Below are 20680 nucleotides of genomic sequence, written 5' to 3'. Positions count from 1 at the left end.
TTGTAAATAGGAGAAAAAAATAATTAAAAAAGGTAGTATAATTGGGGTTGGTAGGGGAGAGAAAAAAATAAAATGTTAATGGGTCTTTATCCATAACCATTATAAAAATGCAAAAGTTGCTACTATTCCTTATGAATAGTATTTTTTGGTGTTATTACATAGCTGCCCTTAATTTTAAGGAACTACCGAAATTGCCCTTTCTTAGCCAATTGCATTATGTATCACAGCTGTAATTGCCCTTGCTTCTCACCGACTTCCCTCTCTGTTTTCATCTCAGAAGGAACAAGGAGAGAGAAACCTAGCTAGAGAGAGAAAACTTCAGCAACTCAAGACCACCGATGATGGTGCTTCGAATTCTTCGAGTTTGAGGTTGTGGAAGACACTTTTCGGATCGTCATACTCATCAGGTTCGATCTCGTTTCTCTTTCTCGATTTATAGTTTCAAATTTTTGGGCTTTACTTGTTCGAATGTCGTGGTTTTTTTGCATGTCTGTTCCTATTGATTTCGATATGTTTTCGAATTTTTTGGGTTGAATCTTTTTGGGTGTATTTGAGCGAAATCGTTTCATTTTTAATGGGGTTGAATCCTTTTTTGTGCTATTTTTTTTTTTGGTAATTCTTCGTAATTCATAATCTGAATTTCGATTGAAATGTTTTTTGGGTGATTCTTCTTAATTAATAATCTGAATTTCGATTGATAAATCGAAGGTAATTCTTCTTAATTAATTTTCTGAATTTCGATTGAAAAATCGAACTATTCTTGATGAAGGAGTGGTGATTTCGCCCTTAGAAAGGAAAAAAGAGGAGAAAACTGCTGCTGAAGATACTTTGAATGCTTACAAAGCTGCTCAGGTTTGTGTGTTTTCTTTAATTTTTTTTTTTGTTTTTGTTTTTTTTTTTTTTTTTGGTTTGTAGGGTTTAGATGTTCGATTTTGCGGAGATCTGTCTAAATTAAAGATTTTTGAGGTGTGATGAGCAAGATACAATGTTCATGGCTGCGGGTTCTCCGAGTAGGTTAGGCATAAGCTTCTGGAAGGCAATATATTCTGTATCATATTATAAGTAGAAAATTGGTGTCTAAGCGTAATCTTTATCATTCATTAGTGTGATTTAATTAAAAGTCTTCTAAAAAGGAAGTGATGTGTTTTAGATAGCAAAGTTAGCTTTAGTATTATAGAGTAAAATTATTAAATTAGTAATCAACTATGCCTCAGGTTGTTGCGCGTAGTTTGTGACTAAGATTAGTTGCATACAGTTGGAGTCTAATATTATATTATAAGTATCATTTAGAATTTATGTTTTTCAGGCATAATTGACATGGGTATTGCCTAATTTTTAGAGTGATTTATTTGATGAATCGAGAACTGGATTCTTCGTTTTCACTTTTTAAGAATTTCCTTAAATTCTAAACTATACTGTAACACCCCAATAATTCTCCCTTTTTCAAACCACTTACTTTAAATAAAATAGTGGAGAACCATTGACATGTTACCGCCACGTGTTAAAACGTTAAGGCTTTATCAAAGTATCGCAGCGGAAAAATCAAACTTAAGTATTTAAAATAACACAATTTAGAAAACGAATAAGTCAAAGCTTACAAATTGGAACCATATAAGGCCCTTATTTAAAACCAAACCAATATTAAAAATCCAAAACATAAATGAAATTGCAAAGCTTAAATAATTTCAAAGAACGAATACACTCAATCACACCATCCCTTGACAATGCGATTGTCAAATCCCGAACTGCACATCATCAAGCTAACCTGTGCAATACTGCTCCCCAATAATACAAGTGTAATAATTGGATCATCACAGGGTCATTGAAAGGCGAAGGCCATGACCAAAAGAAAACACACACAAAAGCACGCAATCAGCAAAGCTGAGTACATACAAGCTACAACGTACCAAACCTAGCATGCTCAATTAATTAAAGTAAATAAACATACAACACGAATTCATTAATCAAGTCTCCACACTTAGACAATTCAATTGACTCAACATACTTACTAACCAATTCCAAACACTTGACTCATCATATTCAATTTAATTAATTTAATTTAGTTTGGAGTAAGCAATAGACCAGGTTGTCCAATCCAGGTCCCAAATGACCATTTGAAATAAAAGTTTAGCGCGATGCAAGAATGGGCGCGACTCCATTCTCACAAAGTTAGTCTAGGATAATCAACATTACTAGCTCAATTAAATAATGTAGTTCAAAACTACATAACACATTGTACTCTGAAAATAACCTTTATCAACTCAACCTCGAATAATAATACAAACCTTTACTCAACTCTCTATCCCGTAAGTGTGCCATGCTCATTGTTCTATACCTAGCCTTGGACATGGGTAATTCGAATAAAACCAACAAGTATAAAAACTTGAATACTCCCAATAACTAGAAAACACCTTGAACCAGACCACATACGGGTCAATTCCCACTGTAGGGGACCATAGAAAAATAAATAATAAAGATTGTACCTCATTCTTAACTCATGATCATTATCTCATTACCAACATGCCAAGGACTAAGGTCTATAACGCCGAGCCTCAAACCCATAACAAAATAAATAATTCTCAACCTTTTGATCTCACACATTGATCAAATAACCATTCACAAATTAATTTATAATATCTCAATATTGGCACATGTTCCCAAATAACATAACAATTCGATTCATAATGCCTCAACTCTTAAAACACATACTAATAACCCAAATATAATCATATCTCAACCCAAAAATAATACTCTGCATTAATAATCCTAAAACCTCAAGAACAATACTCCCTATAGCAATAACATTAAAAAAAAACCCAGAAATATAACACAATCATTCAATATAACAATAGTAGCAAGACAGTTAAATCAGATCATATCATAAAATTATATACGTCAATCATATATACATACACTCAAGCATATGAATATCCAATTATACAATAATAATATAAGGTAATAATTAATAAATTCATTCCATTTAAACCATTAAATTCCAATCCTTTAATAATCCAAATGTGGTTAACAAACCAATCCAATAAAATATGTTTGTATCAACATTCCATACAAATAATTAATCCAATATAATTCAACATGTTTGCATCCATAATTCCATACAAACATAATCAATTCACCAAAACATGTTTCATAAGCATAAGCACATGAATTAAATCAATGCGTAACCAAACAATTTCCATCCAAGTGTTCCCTAATCATGAAACTAAGTTCTTTCCTTTTGGTACCTAAACATGATACTACTTATAACGAAGTAGACATGTACGTACCTCATACAAACAATCCTTTTGAGCCACTTTTAATCACTTAAAATTCTCCTAGGGAATAATCACTTCCTAGAAAACAACCAACAATTAATATTACTATCCCAAGTAATTTCCAACAATATAATATGATGAAAAACTTATTAAAATAAATAAAACATATATTTATATGCTTAATTAACTTTAAAAATAATTAATTTTATTAATCAAACTCAAGGATAAAATTTTAAAAATAAAAAACTTCGTTAAAAATGAAAAACTGCCCGAAAATCATATTTAGAGGCAGAATTTGGCCACGAGAGGGTGGTGCTCACTACCAAAGGTAGTGAGTCTTTCTTAAAACATCGTTTCCACATGGAAAACACTACTTTTTTGTCAAAATCGGATGAGTTCAGAACCTGATCGGGATTAAAACGGGATTAATATTAACGAACCGAAATCTAAACATTAAAACACGAATTTACGTGTTCAAAATAATCTGGAAACTAATTAGTAATATAATCACCAAAATTTCAAAACATCATTACTATAAAAGCCCTAAATCAATTGTTCATAAAAACCCTAAAATCATGATTTTCAATAAATTGAAACCCTAGGTTTATAATTCATAAAATATGAAATTTATAACATAAATATAATCTGAAATTTATAATCTTTATACCATTAAAATATAATTTAATACTAAAAATATAATCTTTATACTAAAATCAAAACCCAAAACAATTAAAATAACATTAAGCAAAATAATGAAACAAAGGAGGATGAAAATAAGACTAACCTTTTTGTGTGGGAAATTTTGGGGATGTATGGGGTATTTATAGGAGAGAGAGTGGTGTAGGGTTAGTTTTAAGATTGGGCCTCATAAAATTAATGGGCCAATTAAGAAAAGAAAGTGGGTTTGGTTTGTTTGCTGGATATAAATTAGTGAAGAAAGGTTCATAAAAAGTTCTTTGTAATAAAATCGTTCATCAAACCCAAAAATAATTTGAAACTTTTGAAATTAAATCCGAAAAAAAATACAAATAAAAATTATGAATAAAACATAATTTCATTACTAATATATTTAAAAATACGGGGGATTACATATACACTGAGCTAATAAATTGATGTATTCTGTTGAATAAAAAACAATTTGGTACCTTAGCACGAAAATATTGGTTGGGATATGAAAATACCTGTTGTTTTATTTCTGTCTTCTCACGTTAGTACCTTTTTTTTTATTTTTTTTTTAAATGGTGTAAATAGTACTATGTTGTAGGTCTTGTAGCACAGTGACTTAGTGACGTATTACTATGTCCGGATTTTTTTTATGAAGATTTGTTCCACTCCCCTTATCTGTTTTTTTCCCCTTGATCACAGGGCCTTGGTCATAAGGGTATCCAGTGCCGTTTAGGACTTAAGCAAACTGTTGGGACAATTTAAGATGCACTTCCACCTCCAAGATCAACTCTCCTCTCATCTTTTGCATTGCCGCATAAATCAAATGTATGGATAGTTAATTATGGTTTTCCTCCTATGTTCATCCATTATACATGTACTGTATTATTTAGGTTTCAACTTGTAGTGATAATGATGTTAATCATAAGAGCAGAGCTAAAGGTCCTTGATGCTTTATATAGGTTTTATACATATATGAAAAGGATTTTTATTTCTTCAATAGCATTATTTCTCCCTCTTAAGAGAAAGACTATATCTGATACATCGAAGTATCTGACAGGTTATATGGTCGAAATAGTTTGGGTATCCAACAGTTACTGTCTGATAAGCCAGAAACTTTGAATATGTTAACAAAAGGATTAAAGGACCTCTTGAATTTTGATCACACTATGATATCTGTATGCGTTTTTGTGGTTTGATGTGTCCATCGACTATAAATATGTAAATCTTAAATCTGCCTGTATATTTTGATCATTGCTGCATATTAATCGATTTCTTGGTTGACTCGAGATTAAAGGTTGCACCTTGACTGAAGGTGCTAGGGCATTGACTAAGCATGTCAATAGATGCAGCAGTAATTATTGGGGCAAAGTGGAAGGAAATGGTGAGTACAATTTGCATGTGACTTTGTCTACATTTTGATTACATAAATCTTATATAGAAGTTTGGTTCAGAATTATGGTTTGAATGTTGGATCTTCCGGTTCATCCTTATGTCTAACCTGTATACTTTTGTGAACCTGAAAAATGTTCACTTTCTGAACCTGCCTCAAACAAGCAGTCCATAATTATGAATTCTTCTTTTACTGTAAGATTTCAATAAGAACCAGCTTGCCAATGAGGTCATAACACGTATCATAGGTCATTCTCAATGGTTGAATGTGCATATTGTCCAACCACATGGTGCTGTTTTTGAAATACGAAATTCTCAAGGTTATGGTGCCCGGTGGTCTGCAGACGGTACCAAGTTAATACTTTCATAGTTTCATTCATTTGCTTGTATACAATTATTAAGAATATGGAGCTGGATTGTGGGATGAGCCAAATTATGGCTTATGCATTCCACAATTAAGTCAATCCACTTGTCATCACATAAACCTCATTCGACTAAAACTTCTTGGAAATTCTTGAAGGATGTATGTTAGACTATTAAAGGTGACACCGACTTTAAAATTGCCAGACAAAATTCAGTATTCTGCCTCTATTGACTTTACATTTTCCTGCTTGGTCGCATGAGAAAAGTCTACACCACAACCCGACTGTGGCAATTGCCACATTCCACAACCTACCTGTGGACTGTGTGGAGTACACTGATTTGGCAATGCAAAGCCATAAAAGTTGTCATTATACCAATATTATATCCCTTTCTCTGTAAACCTTCATTGAAAGAATGGCAATCTGATTTTTGCTGCAAAAGTCCTAATTTAATTTTGACATTTCATCACAAAACACATTTTTTTGTTCATCGATCTCTAATCAGCTTTGAATTCTTAATGATTGCACTTATATTTCTGTGTCAATGTATAGGAATTTTATACTCGTCTCATCTTTGTGATGATACTTTGTTTTGACTCTGAATACCTTGTTTGTAATCAGTTCATAGGCTTTCTGGAACCATACATGGATAATGGACATTTGAATAAATGGAGGCACTAATTCATTTGTGAGAAATGCGCTATATATATGCTCCCAATTAATACTTCAAATTACATAATGTAAACTTATACTGCATCTGTTTGATACTTTGATGTGCTGAGACTGATACCTCTTCCTACAATAAAATTACTCTTGAAAATCTGCTGTCTGGCTTGCTATGTCATGAATTTTCTCTTGCTTGAATTTTTTCTAAGCACTGTGATAATTCCATACAATGTTTTGAGCTGCGACGTTCATATGTACATCATGAAGATGGATATTAAGGGAATTATATAATACCTGCAGGGCTGCAAGCCATCCGTGTTATATTGAGGAAGGTAATTAGAAGTTGAGTGTTTCAACTAACTGCTTCTGCTTTTTGCTCATGATGCCATTGCATGCCTGGTTGAAATTTATTTCTAATTGTCAGTGTATGTACCCTACATTATGCTGATTTGACAGTAAAATCACCGGTGTTAGAGAAACCCCATCAAGGCTCATCTTGAAAAATCGAAGAGGGAAGTGGGATTCCTTTAATAACATGGACGATATTAGACGGCACATAAAGAGACATAGTACCATTATTGTCCAAAAATGAAATGATCAATAGTAAGATCTAGGTTTTGGATATTCGAAATATCTAAATTAAGTATAGTAATTAAATTTTCAGAAGAGCACCAATTATCAAACCAGAATAGAACACTAGTACCATTACCAATTTTCCATCGAAGGCCACGAAGTAGGAGGAGGCGAATTTGAAGAATATTTTTCCAAATCCAAGAGTCCTTTGGTTGAGGACTGTATTCAAAAAAGGATTTGTGAGCTAGATATTTAGCAGTGATAGAACGAACCCAAAGATTATTTGGGTTAGAGATTATTTTCCAACCTAGTTTAGCTAAAAAGGCGGAGTTAACCGCTTTTGTTTTACGGAGGCCTAAGCCACCGTAATCTTTAGGTTGACATATTTTATCCCATGAGATCATAGGTATAGCTGATTTGTTTGGCGATTGTTTCCAGAAAAACCTTCTATTAATTTGATCAAGAGAATTAGTAATAGTTTTCGGTAACCGAGCTGTGGACATAGCAAAAGAAGGTAGCGTCTCTAAATTACTCTGGATAAGGACGGTCTTACCAGCTTTAGACACTGTGTTTGAAGACCAACTATTCATTTTGTGTTCAGCTTTGATTACCATATGTTGAAATTTATGCATTGAAAAAGATTGAGAGGTAAATAAAACTCCCAAATATCTGCCTAAGAAAGACTTAGGAGTCATATTAAAATAACTAGCTAAATTCCTCTTTTTAGAAGAAGAGACCATTTTTGAGAAGACAATAGAAAATTTGTGAAAATTTATCAATTGACCCAAGATGGCAGAAAATTCCCCAAAAATATTTCGAATATGGGTACAGGATGCCAAATTAGCTTTACAAAATAGCAAACTATCATCAGCGAAGAGAAGGCAAGGAATAATTGGAGCAGATTGAGCTAATTTAATTCCTATACCAAAGCTAGTATTATCCATTAGTATAACATACCCTTGATTAGATTCGTTACAAATTACAATACAAAGTATATAATAAGTACAGTATATGTTAGAATGTTGCACTTTTATATTTATGTTTAGGATAATTTGTCAAAAAAAACCTTTTAAATGCACCATTTTGCAAAAAAAAAAAAAAAAAAAAAGCTTTTAAAAGCTTTAATGTAGAAGAAAACCTGAAGTTAATTTTTTTTTGTTGAAGACAACCTGTACCTCTAATCCACTTAATTAAGCTCTAATTTTTTCCTAATCACCCTATAACTCTCACTTAGCCATTTAATATGTAAATTAAATTATAAACAAAAATAAAAACATAAACCACCAACCCAACCACCAGCAGCCACCATCTCCCTTTCCCCCCTCCCCTAGCAGCAGCCCTCCTCCCCCTAACTGAGCCGCCGCCCTAAACCGCTGGTCTACCCCTCTCCCTTTCCCCCTTACCCCCGTTGTTTCCCTCCCCTTCCCTAAACCCTAACTCCGGTGATTTCTTCTTCAGTTAGAGGATCAACTGAAACAACGATGAGAGCATCAACATCGAGTGGCGAAGGATCCTTGGAGAGGTCGGCACGCGACACGGTGGCGACGGCCAGAAAGTGGGAGAGAGAAAGTGAGTTAAGGACAGAAAAGGAAAAGGAAGAAGAACCCTCGGAAACACCATTAAAGAGGGTCGAGGGTTGCAGCGGGGGTAAGTGGGAAGGTTATGAGGGTTGGCTGGTGGTCAAGGTGGGTCGCCGGGAGTTGGGAGTTCAAGGCGGCGCTCTCGGTTGGGGGGAGGGGGCTGCTGGCATGGGAGGGGGAAAGGGAGAGGGTGGTTGTTGGTGCTGGGGTGGTGGTTTATGTTTATATTTTTGTTTATAATTTAATTTAATGGCTAAGTGGAAGTTTTAGGATAATTAGGAAAAAATTAGAGCTTAATTAAGTGGATTAGAGGCATTGGGTTGTCTTGAACAAAAAAATTTCACAATCGGGTTTTCTTTCACTAAAATGTTAAAGCTTGGGTTTTCTTTTGCCAAAAAGCTTTTAAAAGGTTTTTATTTCACAAAATGGTGCATTTAAAAGGTTTTTTTTGACAAATTTTCTTTATGTTTATACATATTGTTAGATATACTCGGGTGTAAAATAAAATTCAGCTCCTTTAATAAATTACTGGATGGGAGGCTGGATGCGGCTACTTTGAAAGGCCTTGATTTGACACGTCTGGAGGCTGGATAGTCCTCAGTTGCTTATACCTAAAGCAGGACTCCTATGTAGAGAATTTATTCCAAAATACCTCTACACCAGTACTTCTTGTTCTAGAAACACATAAGCATAATTTTTTTCTCAGAAATTTCAATAATGTATGTGTATGTAATGTTTATATTTTCATGGGTCCTTGTTTTAGAGACTTTAAAGTCGTTAAGGGATGTCTACATTTGACAATTACTAATGCTTGATTAGTAATTTCCATGCCCAAAAAGTCATAAGTTGAAGACCTGTTGACGACAATCATATAAATGCATAATAGTTTAAAACTTTAATTTAATACCTCTTGTATGTTTCAAGACAACGACTTGCACTAAGAAAAATGAAAAGAAAATATGACATTGTCATTTTCATCACACACTATATACAAGTACTTATTTGAAGTAGGTATTATTCTTTTGAAAATGTTAATAATTGATTAAAAAACGATATGAGATATACTTTCTCTATTTATTTTAATTTGAAGATATAGAAACTTTGACTAAGAGTTTGCACATTACATTATAATTATAATTATTAATAATATGTAAATAAATAATACTCATTTAGGTTTTGTTCGGCTTGTCTGTAACTTCAAAATAATACAAAGTAACTTTTTATAGTAGTTTATTCAATTCAATTGTTTAAATTAAAGCTAAATGAGACAAGTAAAAAAGAAACGAAACAACTACTTTTATTTAATTATGCGTAATGATCACTCTAGTGGTGGATCCCGGGGGAATAATATCATTTTAGTTGCTTGTTTGTATCTCTATCTGTGTTGGAACGATTGATCCCATAGCACATTATATATTAATGAGGCAAAGCTAAAGATTACGCTAAACCTAGCATCATATCATTGCATTATAAATTCCAAGTGCATGATTTCATTATTTATATAGTAGCCACTAACGCGACCAAATATCTTTGCTGCATCTATTAAGTTATACTGTTAGCTGGCTAAAAAATAAAACAAGATGCTAAGAGTTGGCAGGATCTCTTCCCATAACAAACATTTTTAAGTTTTAGTGCAACGAACTTAGATTCTACTGCTATGAAATTTTTCCTACTTTTATTTTGTACTCCAAAAATCGAGAGGGTAGCTATAACCACTTGAGCTATCCCTCACTATCACTCCGTAATTAATTACTCCGTATTGCTTTGCTAATCTCATAATTTGATTTACTTTGATAGCTACAGTGCTATGTGCGTAAACCATAATGTGAAACGAAAGCTGTAGTTGATTTTCTACATGTAAATGCTAACGAGTCAAACCTACTAGTGCATTCTGTAGGGCTTGACTTGGTCAAATTCGAATCACGAAAACATAATAAATCTCGACTTGATGTCTAAATGAGTTAAACCTAAGCTCTCTTTCTCATAAATATACTAGAGATTTTCATAAATTAATAATTTTTCGTAAACTAGTTTTTTTTCTTTACTTATTTACATACTTCCTCCGTTTCGTAATAATTGCAATACTACCGTAGACATAAAGTTTTATGAGAATTATAGGGTGAGGACCAAGAGAAGAATTTTATAATATAAAGTATAGTTTTAGTGGGGATATATATAATTGTAAATAGGAGAAAAAAATAATTAAAAAAGGTAGTATAATTGGGGTTGGTAGGGGAGAGAAAAAAATAAAATGTTAATGGGTCTTTATCCATAACCATTATAAAAATGCAAAAGTTGCTACTATTCCTTATGAATAGTATTTTTTGGTGTTATTACATAGCTGCCCTTAATTTTAAGGAACTACCGAAATTGCCCTTTCTTAGCCAATTGCATTATGTATCACAGCTGTAATTGCCCTTGCTTCTCACCGACTTCCCTCTCTGTTTTCATCTCAGAAGGAACAAGGAGAGAGAAACCTAGCTAGAGAGAGAAAACTTCAGCAACTCAAGACCACCGATGATGGTGCTTCGAATTCTTCGAGTTTGAGGTTGTGGAAGACACTTTTCGGATCGTCATACTCATCAGGTTCGATCTCGTTTCTCTTTCTCGATTTATAGTTTCAAATTTTTGGGCTTTACTTGTTCGAATGTCGTGGTTTTTTTGCATGTCTGTTCCTATTGATTTCGATATGTTTTCGAATTTTTTGGGTTGAATCTTTTTGGGTGTATTTGAGCGAAATCGTTTCATTTTTAATGGGGTTGAATCCTTTTTTGTGCTATTTTTTTTTTTGGTAATTCTTCGTAATTCATAATCTGAATTTCGATTGAAATGTTTTTTGGGTGATTCTTCTTAATTAATAATCTGAATTTCGATTGATAAATCGAAGGTAATTCTTCTTAATTAATTTTCTGAATTTCGATTGAAAAATCGAACTATTCTTGATGAAGGAGTGGTGATTTCGCCCTTAGAAAGGAAAAAAGAGGAGAAAACTGCTGCTGAAGATACTTTGAATGCTTACAAAGCTGCTCAGGTTTGTGTGTTTTCTTTAATTTTTTTTTTGTTTTTGTTTTTTTTTTTTTTTTTTGGTTTGTAGGGTTTAGATGTTCGATTTTGCGGAGATCTGTCTAAATTAAAGATTTTTGAGGTGTGATGAGCAAGATACAATGTTCATGGCTGCGGGTTCTCCGAGTAGGTTAGGCATAAGCTTCTGGAAGGCAATATATTCTGTATCATATTATAAGTAGAAAATTGGTGTCTAAGCGTAATCTTTATCATTCATTAGTGTGATTTAATTAAAAGTCTTCTAAAAAGGAAGTGATGTGTTTTAGATAGCAAAGTTAGCTTTAGTATTATAGAGTAAAATTATTAAATTAGTAATCAGATCAAGCTATGCCTCAGGTTGTTGCGCGTAGTTTGTGACTAAGATTAGTTGCATACAGTTGGAGTCTAATATTATATTATAAGTATCATTTAGAATTTATGTTTTTCAGGCATAATTGACATGGGTATTGCCTAATTTTTAGAGTGATTTATTTGATGAATCGAGAACTGGATTCTTCGTTTTCACTTTTTAAGAATTTCCTTAAATTCTAAACTATACTGTAACACCCCAATAATTCTCCCTTTTTCAAACCACTTACTTTAAATAAAATAGTGGAGAACCATTGACATGTTACCGCCACGTGTTAAAACGTTAAGGCTTTATCAAAGTATCGCAGCGGAAAAATCAAACTTAAGTATTTAAAATAACACAATTTAGAAAACGAATAAGTCAAAGCTTACAAATTGGAACCATATAAGGCCCTTATTTAAAACCAAACCAATATTAAAAATCCAAAACATAAATGAAATTGCAAAGCTTAAATAATTTCAAAGAACGAATACACTCAATCACACCATCCCTTGACAATGCGATTGTCAAATCCCGAACTGCACATCATCAAGCTAACCTGTGCAATACTGCTCCCCAATAATACAAGTGTAATAATTGGATCATCACAGGGTCATTGAAAGGCGAAGGCCATGACCAAAAGAAAACACACACAAAAGCACGCAATCAGCAAAGCTGAGTACATACAAGCTACAACGTACCAAACCTAGCATGCTCAATTAATTAAAGTAAATAAACATACAACACGAATTCATTAATCAAGTCTCCACACTTAGACAATTCAATTGACTCAACATACTTACTAACCAATTCCAAACACTTGACTCATCATATTCAATTTAATTAATTTAATTTAGTTTGGAGTAAGCAATAGACCAGGTTGTCCAATCCAGGTCCCAAATGACCATTTGAAATAAAAGTTTAGCGCGATGCAAGAATGGGCGCGACTCCATTCTCACAAAGTTAGTCTAGGATAATCAACATTACTAGCTCAATTAAATAATGTAGTTCAAAACTACATAACACATTGTACTCTGAAAATAACCTTTATCAACTCAACCTCGAATAATAATACAAACCTTTACTCAACTCTCTATCCCGTAAGTGTGCCATGCTCATTGTTCTATACCTAGCCTTGGACATGGGTAATTCGAATAAAACCAACAAGTATAAAAACTTGAATACTCCCAATAACTAGAAAACACCTTGAACCAGACCACATACGGGTCAATTCCCACTGTAGGGGACCATAGAAAAATAAATAATAAAGATTGTACCTCATTCTTAACTCATGATCATTATCTCATTACCAACATGCCAAGGACTAAGGTCTATAACGCCGAGCCTCAAACCCATAACAAAATAAATAATTCTCAACCTTTTGATCTCACACATTGATCAAATAACCATTCACAAATTAATTTATAATATCTCAATATTGGCACATGTTCCCAAATAACATAACAATTCGATTCATAATGCCTCAACTCTTAAAACACATACTAATAACCCAAATATAATCATATCTCAACCCAAAAATAATACTCTGCATTAATAATCCTAAAACCTCAAGAACAATACTCCCTATAGCAATAACATTAAAAAAAAACCCAGAAATATAACACAATCATTCAATATAACAATAGTAGCAAGACAGTTAAATCAGATCATATCATAAAATTATATACGTCAATCATATATACATACACTCAAGCATATGAATATCCAATTATACAATAATAATATAAGGTAATAATTAATAAATTCATTCCATTTAAACCATTAAATTCCAATCCTTTAATAATCCAAATGTGGTTAACAAACCAATCCAATAAAATATGTTTGTATCAACATTCCATACAAATAATTAATCCAATATAATTCAACATGTTTGCATCCATAATTCCATACAAACATAATCAATTCACCAAAACATGTTTCATAAGCATAAGCACATGAATTAAATCAATGCGTAACCAAACAATTTCCATCCAAGTGTTCCCTAATCATGAAACTAAGTTCTTTCCTTTTGGTACCTAAACATGATACTACTTATAACGAAGTAGACATGTACGTACCTCATACAAACAATCCTTTTGAGCCACTTTTAATCACTTAAAATTCTCCTAGGGAATAATCACTTCCTAGAAAACAACCAACAATTAATATTACTATCCCAAGTAATTTCCAACAATATAATATGATGAAAAACTTATTAAAATAAATAAAACATATATTTATATGCTTAATTAACTTTAAAAATAATTAATTTTATTAATCAAACTCAAGGATAAAATTTTAAAAATAAAAAACTTCGTTAAAAATGAAAAACTGCCCGAAAATCATATTTAGAGGCAGAATTTGGCCACGAGAGGGTGGTGCTCACTACCAAAGGTAGTGAGTCTTTCTTAAAACATCGTTTCCACATGGAAAACACTACTTTTTTGTCAAAATCGGATGAGTTCAGAACCTGATCGGGATTAAAACGGGATTAATATTAACGAACCGAAATCTAAACATTAAAACACGAATTTACGTGTTCAAAATAATCTGGAAACTAATTAGTAATATAATCACCAAAATTTCAAAACATCATTACTATAAAAGCCCTAAATCAATTGTTCATAAAAACCCTAAAATCATGATTTTCAATAAATTGAAACCCTAGGTTTATAATTCATAAAATATGAAATTTATAACATAAATATAATCTGAAATTTATAATCTTTATACCATTAAAATATAATTTAATACTAAAAATATAATCTTTATACTAAAATCAAAACCCAAAACAATTAAAATAACATTAAGCAAAATAATGAAACAAAGGAGGATGAAAATAAGACTAACCTTTTTGTGTGGGAAATTTTGGGGATGTATGGGGTATTTATAGGAGAGAGAGTGGTGTAGGGTTAGTTTTAAGATTGGGCCTCATAAAATTAATGGGCCAATTAAGAAAAGAAAGTGGGTTTGGTTTGTTTGCTGGATATAAATTAGTGAAGAAAGGTTCATAAAAAGTTCTTTGTAATAAAATCGTTCATCAAACCCAAAAATAATTTGAAACTTTTGAAATTAAATCCGAAAAAAAATACAAATAAAAATTATGAATAAAACATAATTTCATTACTAATATATTTAAAAATACGGGGGATTACATATACACTGAGCTAATAAATTGATGTATTCTGTTGAATAAAAAACAATTTGGTACCTTAGCACGAAAATATTGGTTGGGATATGAAAATACCTGTTGTTTTATTTCTGTCTTCTCACGTTAGTACCTTTTTTTTTATTTTTTTTTTAAATGGTGTAAATAGTACTATGTTGTAGGTCTTGTAGCACAGTGACTTAGTGACGTATTACTATGTCCGGATTTTTTTTATGAAGATTTGTTCCACTCCCCTTATCTGTTTTTTTCCCCTTGATCACAGGGCCTTGGTCATAAGGGTATCCAGTGCCGTTTAGGACTTAAGCAAACTGTTGGGACAATTTCAGATGCACTTCCACCTCCAAGATCAACTCTCCTCTCATCTTTTGCATTGCCGCATAAATCAAATGTATGGATAGTTAATTATGGTTTTCCTCCTATGTTCATCCATTATACATGTACTGTATTATTTAGGTTTCAACTTGTAGTGATAATGATGTTAATCATAAGAGCAGAGCTAAAGGTCCTTGATGCTTTATATAGGTTTTATACATATATGAAAAGGATTTTTATTTCTTCAATAGCATTATTTCTCCCTCTTAAGAGAAAGACTATATCTGATACATCGAAGTATCTGACAGGTTATATGGTCGAAATAGTTTGGGTATCCAACAGTTACTGTCTGATAAGCCAGAAACTTTGAATATGTTAACAAAAGGATTAAAGGACCTCTTGAATTTTGATCACACTATGATATCTGTATGCGTTTTTGTGGTTTGATGTGTCCATCGACTATAAATATGTAAATCTTAAATCTGCCTGTATATTTTGATCATTGCTGCATATTAATCGATTTCTTGGTTGACTCGAGATTAAAGGTTGCACCTTGACTGAAGGTGCTAGGGCATTGACTAAGCATGTCAATAGATGCAGCAGTAATTATTGGGGCAAAGTGGAAGGAAATGGTGAGTACAATTTGCATGTGACTTTGTCTACATTTTGATTACATAAATCTTATATAGAAGTTTGGTTCAGAATTATGGTTTGAATGTTGGATCTTCCGGTTCATCCTTATGTCTAACCTGTATACTTTTGTGAACCTGAAAAATGTTCACTTTCTGAACCTGCCTCAAACAAGCAGTCCATAATTATGAATTCTTCTTTTACTGTAAGATTTCAATAAGAACCAGCTTGCCAATGAGGTCATAACACGTATCATAGGTCATTCTCAATGGTTGAATGTGCATATTGTCCAACCACATGGTGCTGTTTTTGAAATACGAAATTCTCAAGGTTATGGTGCCCGGTGGTCTGCAGACGGTACCAAGTTAATACTTTCATAGTTTCATTCATTTGCTTGTATACAATTATTAAGAATATGGAGCTGGATTGTGGGATGAGCCAAATTATGGCTTATGCATTCCACAATTAAGTCAATCCACTTGTCATCACATAAACCTCATTCGACTAAAACTTCTTGGAAATTCTTGAAGGATGTATGTTAGACTATTAAAGGTGACACCGACTTTAAAATTGCCAGACAAAATTCAGTATTCTGCCTCTATTGACTTTACATTTTCCTGCTTGGTCGCATGAGAAAAGTCTACACCACAACCCGACTGTGGCAATTGCCACATTCCACAACCTACCTGTGGACTGTGTGGAGTACACTGATTTGGCAATGCAAAGCCATAAAAGTTGTCATTATACCAATATTATATCCCTTTCTCTGTAAACCTTCATTGAAAGAATGGCAATCTGATTTTTGCTGCAAAAGTCCTAATTTAATTTTGACATTTCATCACAAAACACATTTTTTTGTTCATCGATCTCTAATCAGCTTTGAATTCTTAATGATTGCACTTATATTTCTGTGTCAATGTATAGGAATTTTATACTCGTCTCATCTTTGTGATGATACTTTGTTTTGACTCTGAATACCTTGTTTGTAATCAGTTCATAGGCTTTCTGGAACCATACATGGATAATGGACATTTGAATAAATGGAGGCACTAATTCATTTGTGAGAAATGCACTATATATATGCTCCCAATTAATACTTCAAATTACATAATGTAAACTTATACTGCATCTGTTTGATACTTTGATGTGCTGAGACTGATACCTCTTCCTACAATAAAATTACTCTTGAAAATCTGCTGTCTGGCTTGCTATGTCATGAATTTTCTCTTGCTTGAATTTTTTCTAAGCACTGTGATAATTCCATACAATGTTTTGAGCTGCGACGTTCATATGTACATCATGAAGATGGATATTAAGGGAATTATATAATACCTGCAGGGCTGCAAGCCATCCGTGTTATATTGAGGAAGGTAATTAGAAGTTGAGTGTTTCAACTAACTGCTTCTGCTTTTTGCTCATGATGCCATTGCATGCCTGGTTGAAATTTATTTCTAATTGTCAGTGTATGTACCCTACATTATGCTGATTTGACAGTAAAATCACCGGTGTTAGAGAAACCCCATCAAGGCTCATCTTGAAAAATCGAAGAGGGAAGTGGGATTCCTTTAATAACATGGACGATATTAGACGGCACATAAAGAGACATAGTACCATTATTGTCCAAAAATGAAATGATCAATAGTAAGATCTAGGTTTTGGATATTCGAAATATCTAAATTAAGTATAGTAATTAAATTTTCAGAAGAGCACCAATTATCAAACCAGAATAGAACACTAGTACCATTACCAATTTTCCATCGAAGGCCACGAAGTAGGAGGAGGCGAATTTGAAGAATATTTTTCCAAATCCAAGAGTCCTTTGGTTGAGGACTGTATTCAAAAAAGGATTTGTGAGCTAGATATTTAGCAGTGATAGAACGAACCCAAAGATTATTTGGGTTAGAGATTATTTTCCAACCTAGTTTAGCTAAAAAGGCGGAGTTAACCGCTTTTGTTTTACGGAGGCCTAAGCCACCGTAATCTTTAGGTTGACATATTTTATCCCATGAGATCATAGGTATAGCTGATTTGTTTGGCGATTGTTTCCAGAAAAACCTTCTATTAATTTGATCAAGAGAATTAGTAATAGTTTTCGGTAACCGAGCTGTGGACATAGCAAAAGAAGGTAGCGTCTCTAAATTACTCTGGATAAGGACGGTCTTACCAGCTTTAGACACTGTGTTTGAAGACCAACTATTCATTTTGTGTTCAGCTTTGATTACCATATGTTGAAATTTATGCATTGAAAAAGATTGAGAGGTAAATAAAACTCCCAAATATCTGCCTAAGAAAGACTTAGGAGTCATATTAAAATAACTAGCTAAATTCCTCTTTTTAGAAGAAGAGACCATTTTTGAGAAGACAATAGAAAATTTGTGAAAATTTATCAATTGACCCAAGATGGCAGAAAATTCCCCAAAAATATTTCGAATATGGGTACAGGATGCCAAATTAGCTTTACAAAATAGCAAACTATCATCAGCGAAGAGAAGGCAAGGAATAATTGGAGCAGATTGAGCTAATTTAATTCCTATACCAAAGCTAGTATTATCCATTAGTATAACATACCCTTGATTAGATTCGTTACAAATTACAATACAAAGTATATAATAAGTACAGTATATGTTAGAATGTTGCACTTTTATATTTATGTTTAGGATAATTTGTCAAAAAAAACCTTTTAAATGCACCATTTTGCAAAAAAAAAAAAAAAAAAAAAAGCTTTTAAAAGCTTTAATGTAGAAGAAAACCTGAAGTTAATTTTTTTTTGTTGAAGACAACCTGTACCTCTAATCCACTTAATTAAGCTCTAATTTTTTCCTAATCACCCTATAACTCTCACTTAGCCATTTAATATGTAAATTAAATTATAAACAAAAATAAAAACATAAACCACCAACCCAACCACCAGCAGCCACCATCTCCCTTTCCCCCCTCCCCTAGCAGCAGCCCTCCTCCCCCTAACTGAGCCGCCGCCCTAAACCGCTGGTCTACCCCTCTCCCTTTCCCCCTTACCCCCGTTGTTTCCCTCCCCTTCCCTAAACCCTAACTCCGGTGATTTCTTCTTCAGTTAGAGGATCAACTGAAACAACGATGAGAGCATCAACATCGAGTGGCGAAGGATCCTTGGAGAGGTCGGCACGCGACACGGTGGCGACGGCCAGAAAGTGGGAGAGAGAAAGTGAGTTAAGGACAGAAAAGGAAAAGGAAGAAGAACCCTCGGAAACACCATTAAAGAGGGTCGAGGGTTGCAGCGGGGGTAAGTGGGAAGGTTATGAGGGTTGGCTGGTGGTCAAGGTGGGTCGCCGGGAGTTGGGAGTTCAAGGCGGCGCTCTCGGTTGGGGGGAGGGGGCTGCTGGCATGGGAGGGGGAAAGGGAGAGGGTGGTTGTTGGTGCTGGGGTGGTGGTTTATGTTTATATTTTTGTTTATAATTTAATTTAATGGCTAAGTGGAAGTTTTAGGATAATTAGGAAAAAATTAGAGCTTAATTAAGTGGATTAGAGGCATTGGGTTGTCTTGAACAAAAAAATTTCACAATCGGGTTTTCTTTCACTAAAATGTTAAAGCTTGGGTTTTCTTTTGCCAAAAAGCTTTTAAAAGGTTTTTATTTCACAAAATGGTGCATTTAAAAGGTTTTTTTTGACAAATTTTCTTTATGTTTATACATATTGTTAGATATACTCGGGTGTAAAATAAAATTCAGCTCCTTTAATAAATTACTGGATGGGAGGCTGGATGCGGCTACTTTGAAAGGCCTTGATTTGACACGTCTGGAGGCTGGATAGTCCTCAGTTGCTTATACCTAAAGCAGGACTCCTATGTAGAGAATTTATTCCAAAATACCTCTACACCAGTACTTCTTGTTCTAGAAACACATAAGCATAATTTTTTTCTCAGAAATTTCAATAATGTATGTGTATGTAATGTTTATATTTTCATGGGTCCTTGTTTTAGAGACTTTAAAGTCGTTAAGGGATGTCTACATTTGACAATTACTAATGCTTGATTAGTAATTTCCATGCCCAAAAAGTCATAAGTTGAAGACCTGTTGACGACAATCATATAAATGCATAATAGTTTAAAACTTTAATTTAATACCTCTTGTATGTTTCAAGACAACGACTTGCACTAAGAAAAATGAAAAGAAAATATGACATTGTCATTTTCATCACACACTATATACAAGTACTTATTTGAAGTAGGTATTATTCTTTTGAAAATGTTAATAATTGATTAAAAAACGATATGAGATATACTTTCTCTATTTATTTTAATTTGAAGATATAGAAACTTTGACTAAGAGTTTGCACATTACATTATAATTATAATTATTAATAATATGTAAATAAATAATACTCATTTAGGTTTTGTTCGGCTTGTCTGTAACTTCAAAATAATACAAAGTAACTTTTTATAGTAGTTTATTCAATTCAATTGTTTAAATTAAAGCTAAATGAGACAAGTAAAAAAGAAACGAAACAACTACTTTTATTTAATTATGCGTAATGATCACTCTAGTGGTGGATCCCGGGGGAATAATATCATTTTAGTTGCTTGTTTGTATCTCTATCTGTGTTGGAACGATTGATCCCATAGCACATTATATATTAATGAGGCAAAGCTAAAGATTACGCTAAACCTAGCATCATATCATTGCATTATAAATTCC

At 33.1% G+C, this 20680-nt stretch overlaps 2 protein-coding genes and 2 long non-coding RNA genes across 4 annotated transcripts; 2 read left to right on the top strand and 2 right to left on the bottom strand.

Annotated features, from left to right (window-relative positions):
• Nucleotides 1–271: 271 nt before the first annotated feature.
• LOC145569357 (uncharacterized) lies at nucleotides 272–5707 on the top strand. Its single transcript, XR_014096102.1, has 5 exons — nucleotides 272–407; nucleotides 770–852; nucleotides 4638–4763; nucleotides 5258–5319; nucleotides 5528–5707. It is a non-coding gene; the product is annotated as an uncharacterized LOC145569357 (long non-coding RNA).
• A 1223-nt stretch (nucleotides 5708–6930) lies between these two features.
• Nucleotides 6931–7668, bottom strand: LOC145566952 (putative mitochondrial protein AtMg00310). The gene has a single exon (XM_081626206.1). It carries the CDS (start codon nucleotides 7666–7668, stop codon nucleotides 6931–6933), a length of 738 nt encoding a protein of 245 aa, XP_081482332.1.
• A 3290-nt stretch (nucleotides 7669–10958) lies between these two features.
• On the top strand, nucleotides 10959–16399 carry LOC145569356 (uncharacterized). The gene is made up of 5 exons (XR_014096101.1): nucleotides 10959–11094; nucleotides 11457–11539; nucleotides 15331–15456; nucleotides 15951–16012; nucleotides 16221–16399. It is a non-coding gene; the product is annotated as an uncharacterized LOC145569356 (long non-coding RNA).
• A 1224-nt stretch (nucleotides 16400–17623) lies between these two features.
• On the bottom strand, nucleotides 17624–18361 carry LOC145566951 (putative mitochondrial protein AtMg00310). Its single transcript, XM_081626205.1, has one exon. It carries the CDS (start codon nucleotides 18359–18361, stop codon nucleotides 17624–17626), a length of 738 nt encoding a protein of 245 aa, XP_081482331.1.
• Nucleotides 18362–20680: the final 2319 nt, after the last annotated feature.

Source organism: Chenopodium album, chromosome 11 (assembly GCF_948465745.1).
Source record: "Chenopodium album chromosome 11, dcCheAlbu1.1, whole genome shotgun sequence".
NCBI classification, from domain to species: domain Eukaryota; kingdom Viridiplantae; phylum Streptophyta; class Magnoliopsida; order Caryophyllales; family Amaranthaceae; genus Chenopodium; species Chenopodium album.
Note: the sequence above shows the minus strand (reverse complement) of the source record. Positions and strands in the feature narration are given on the sequence as shown.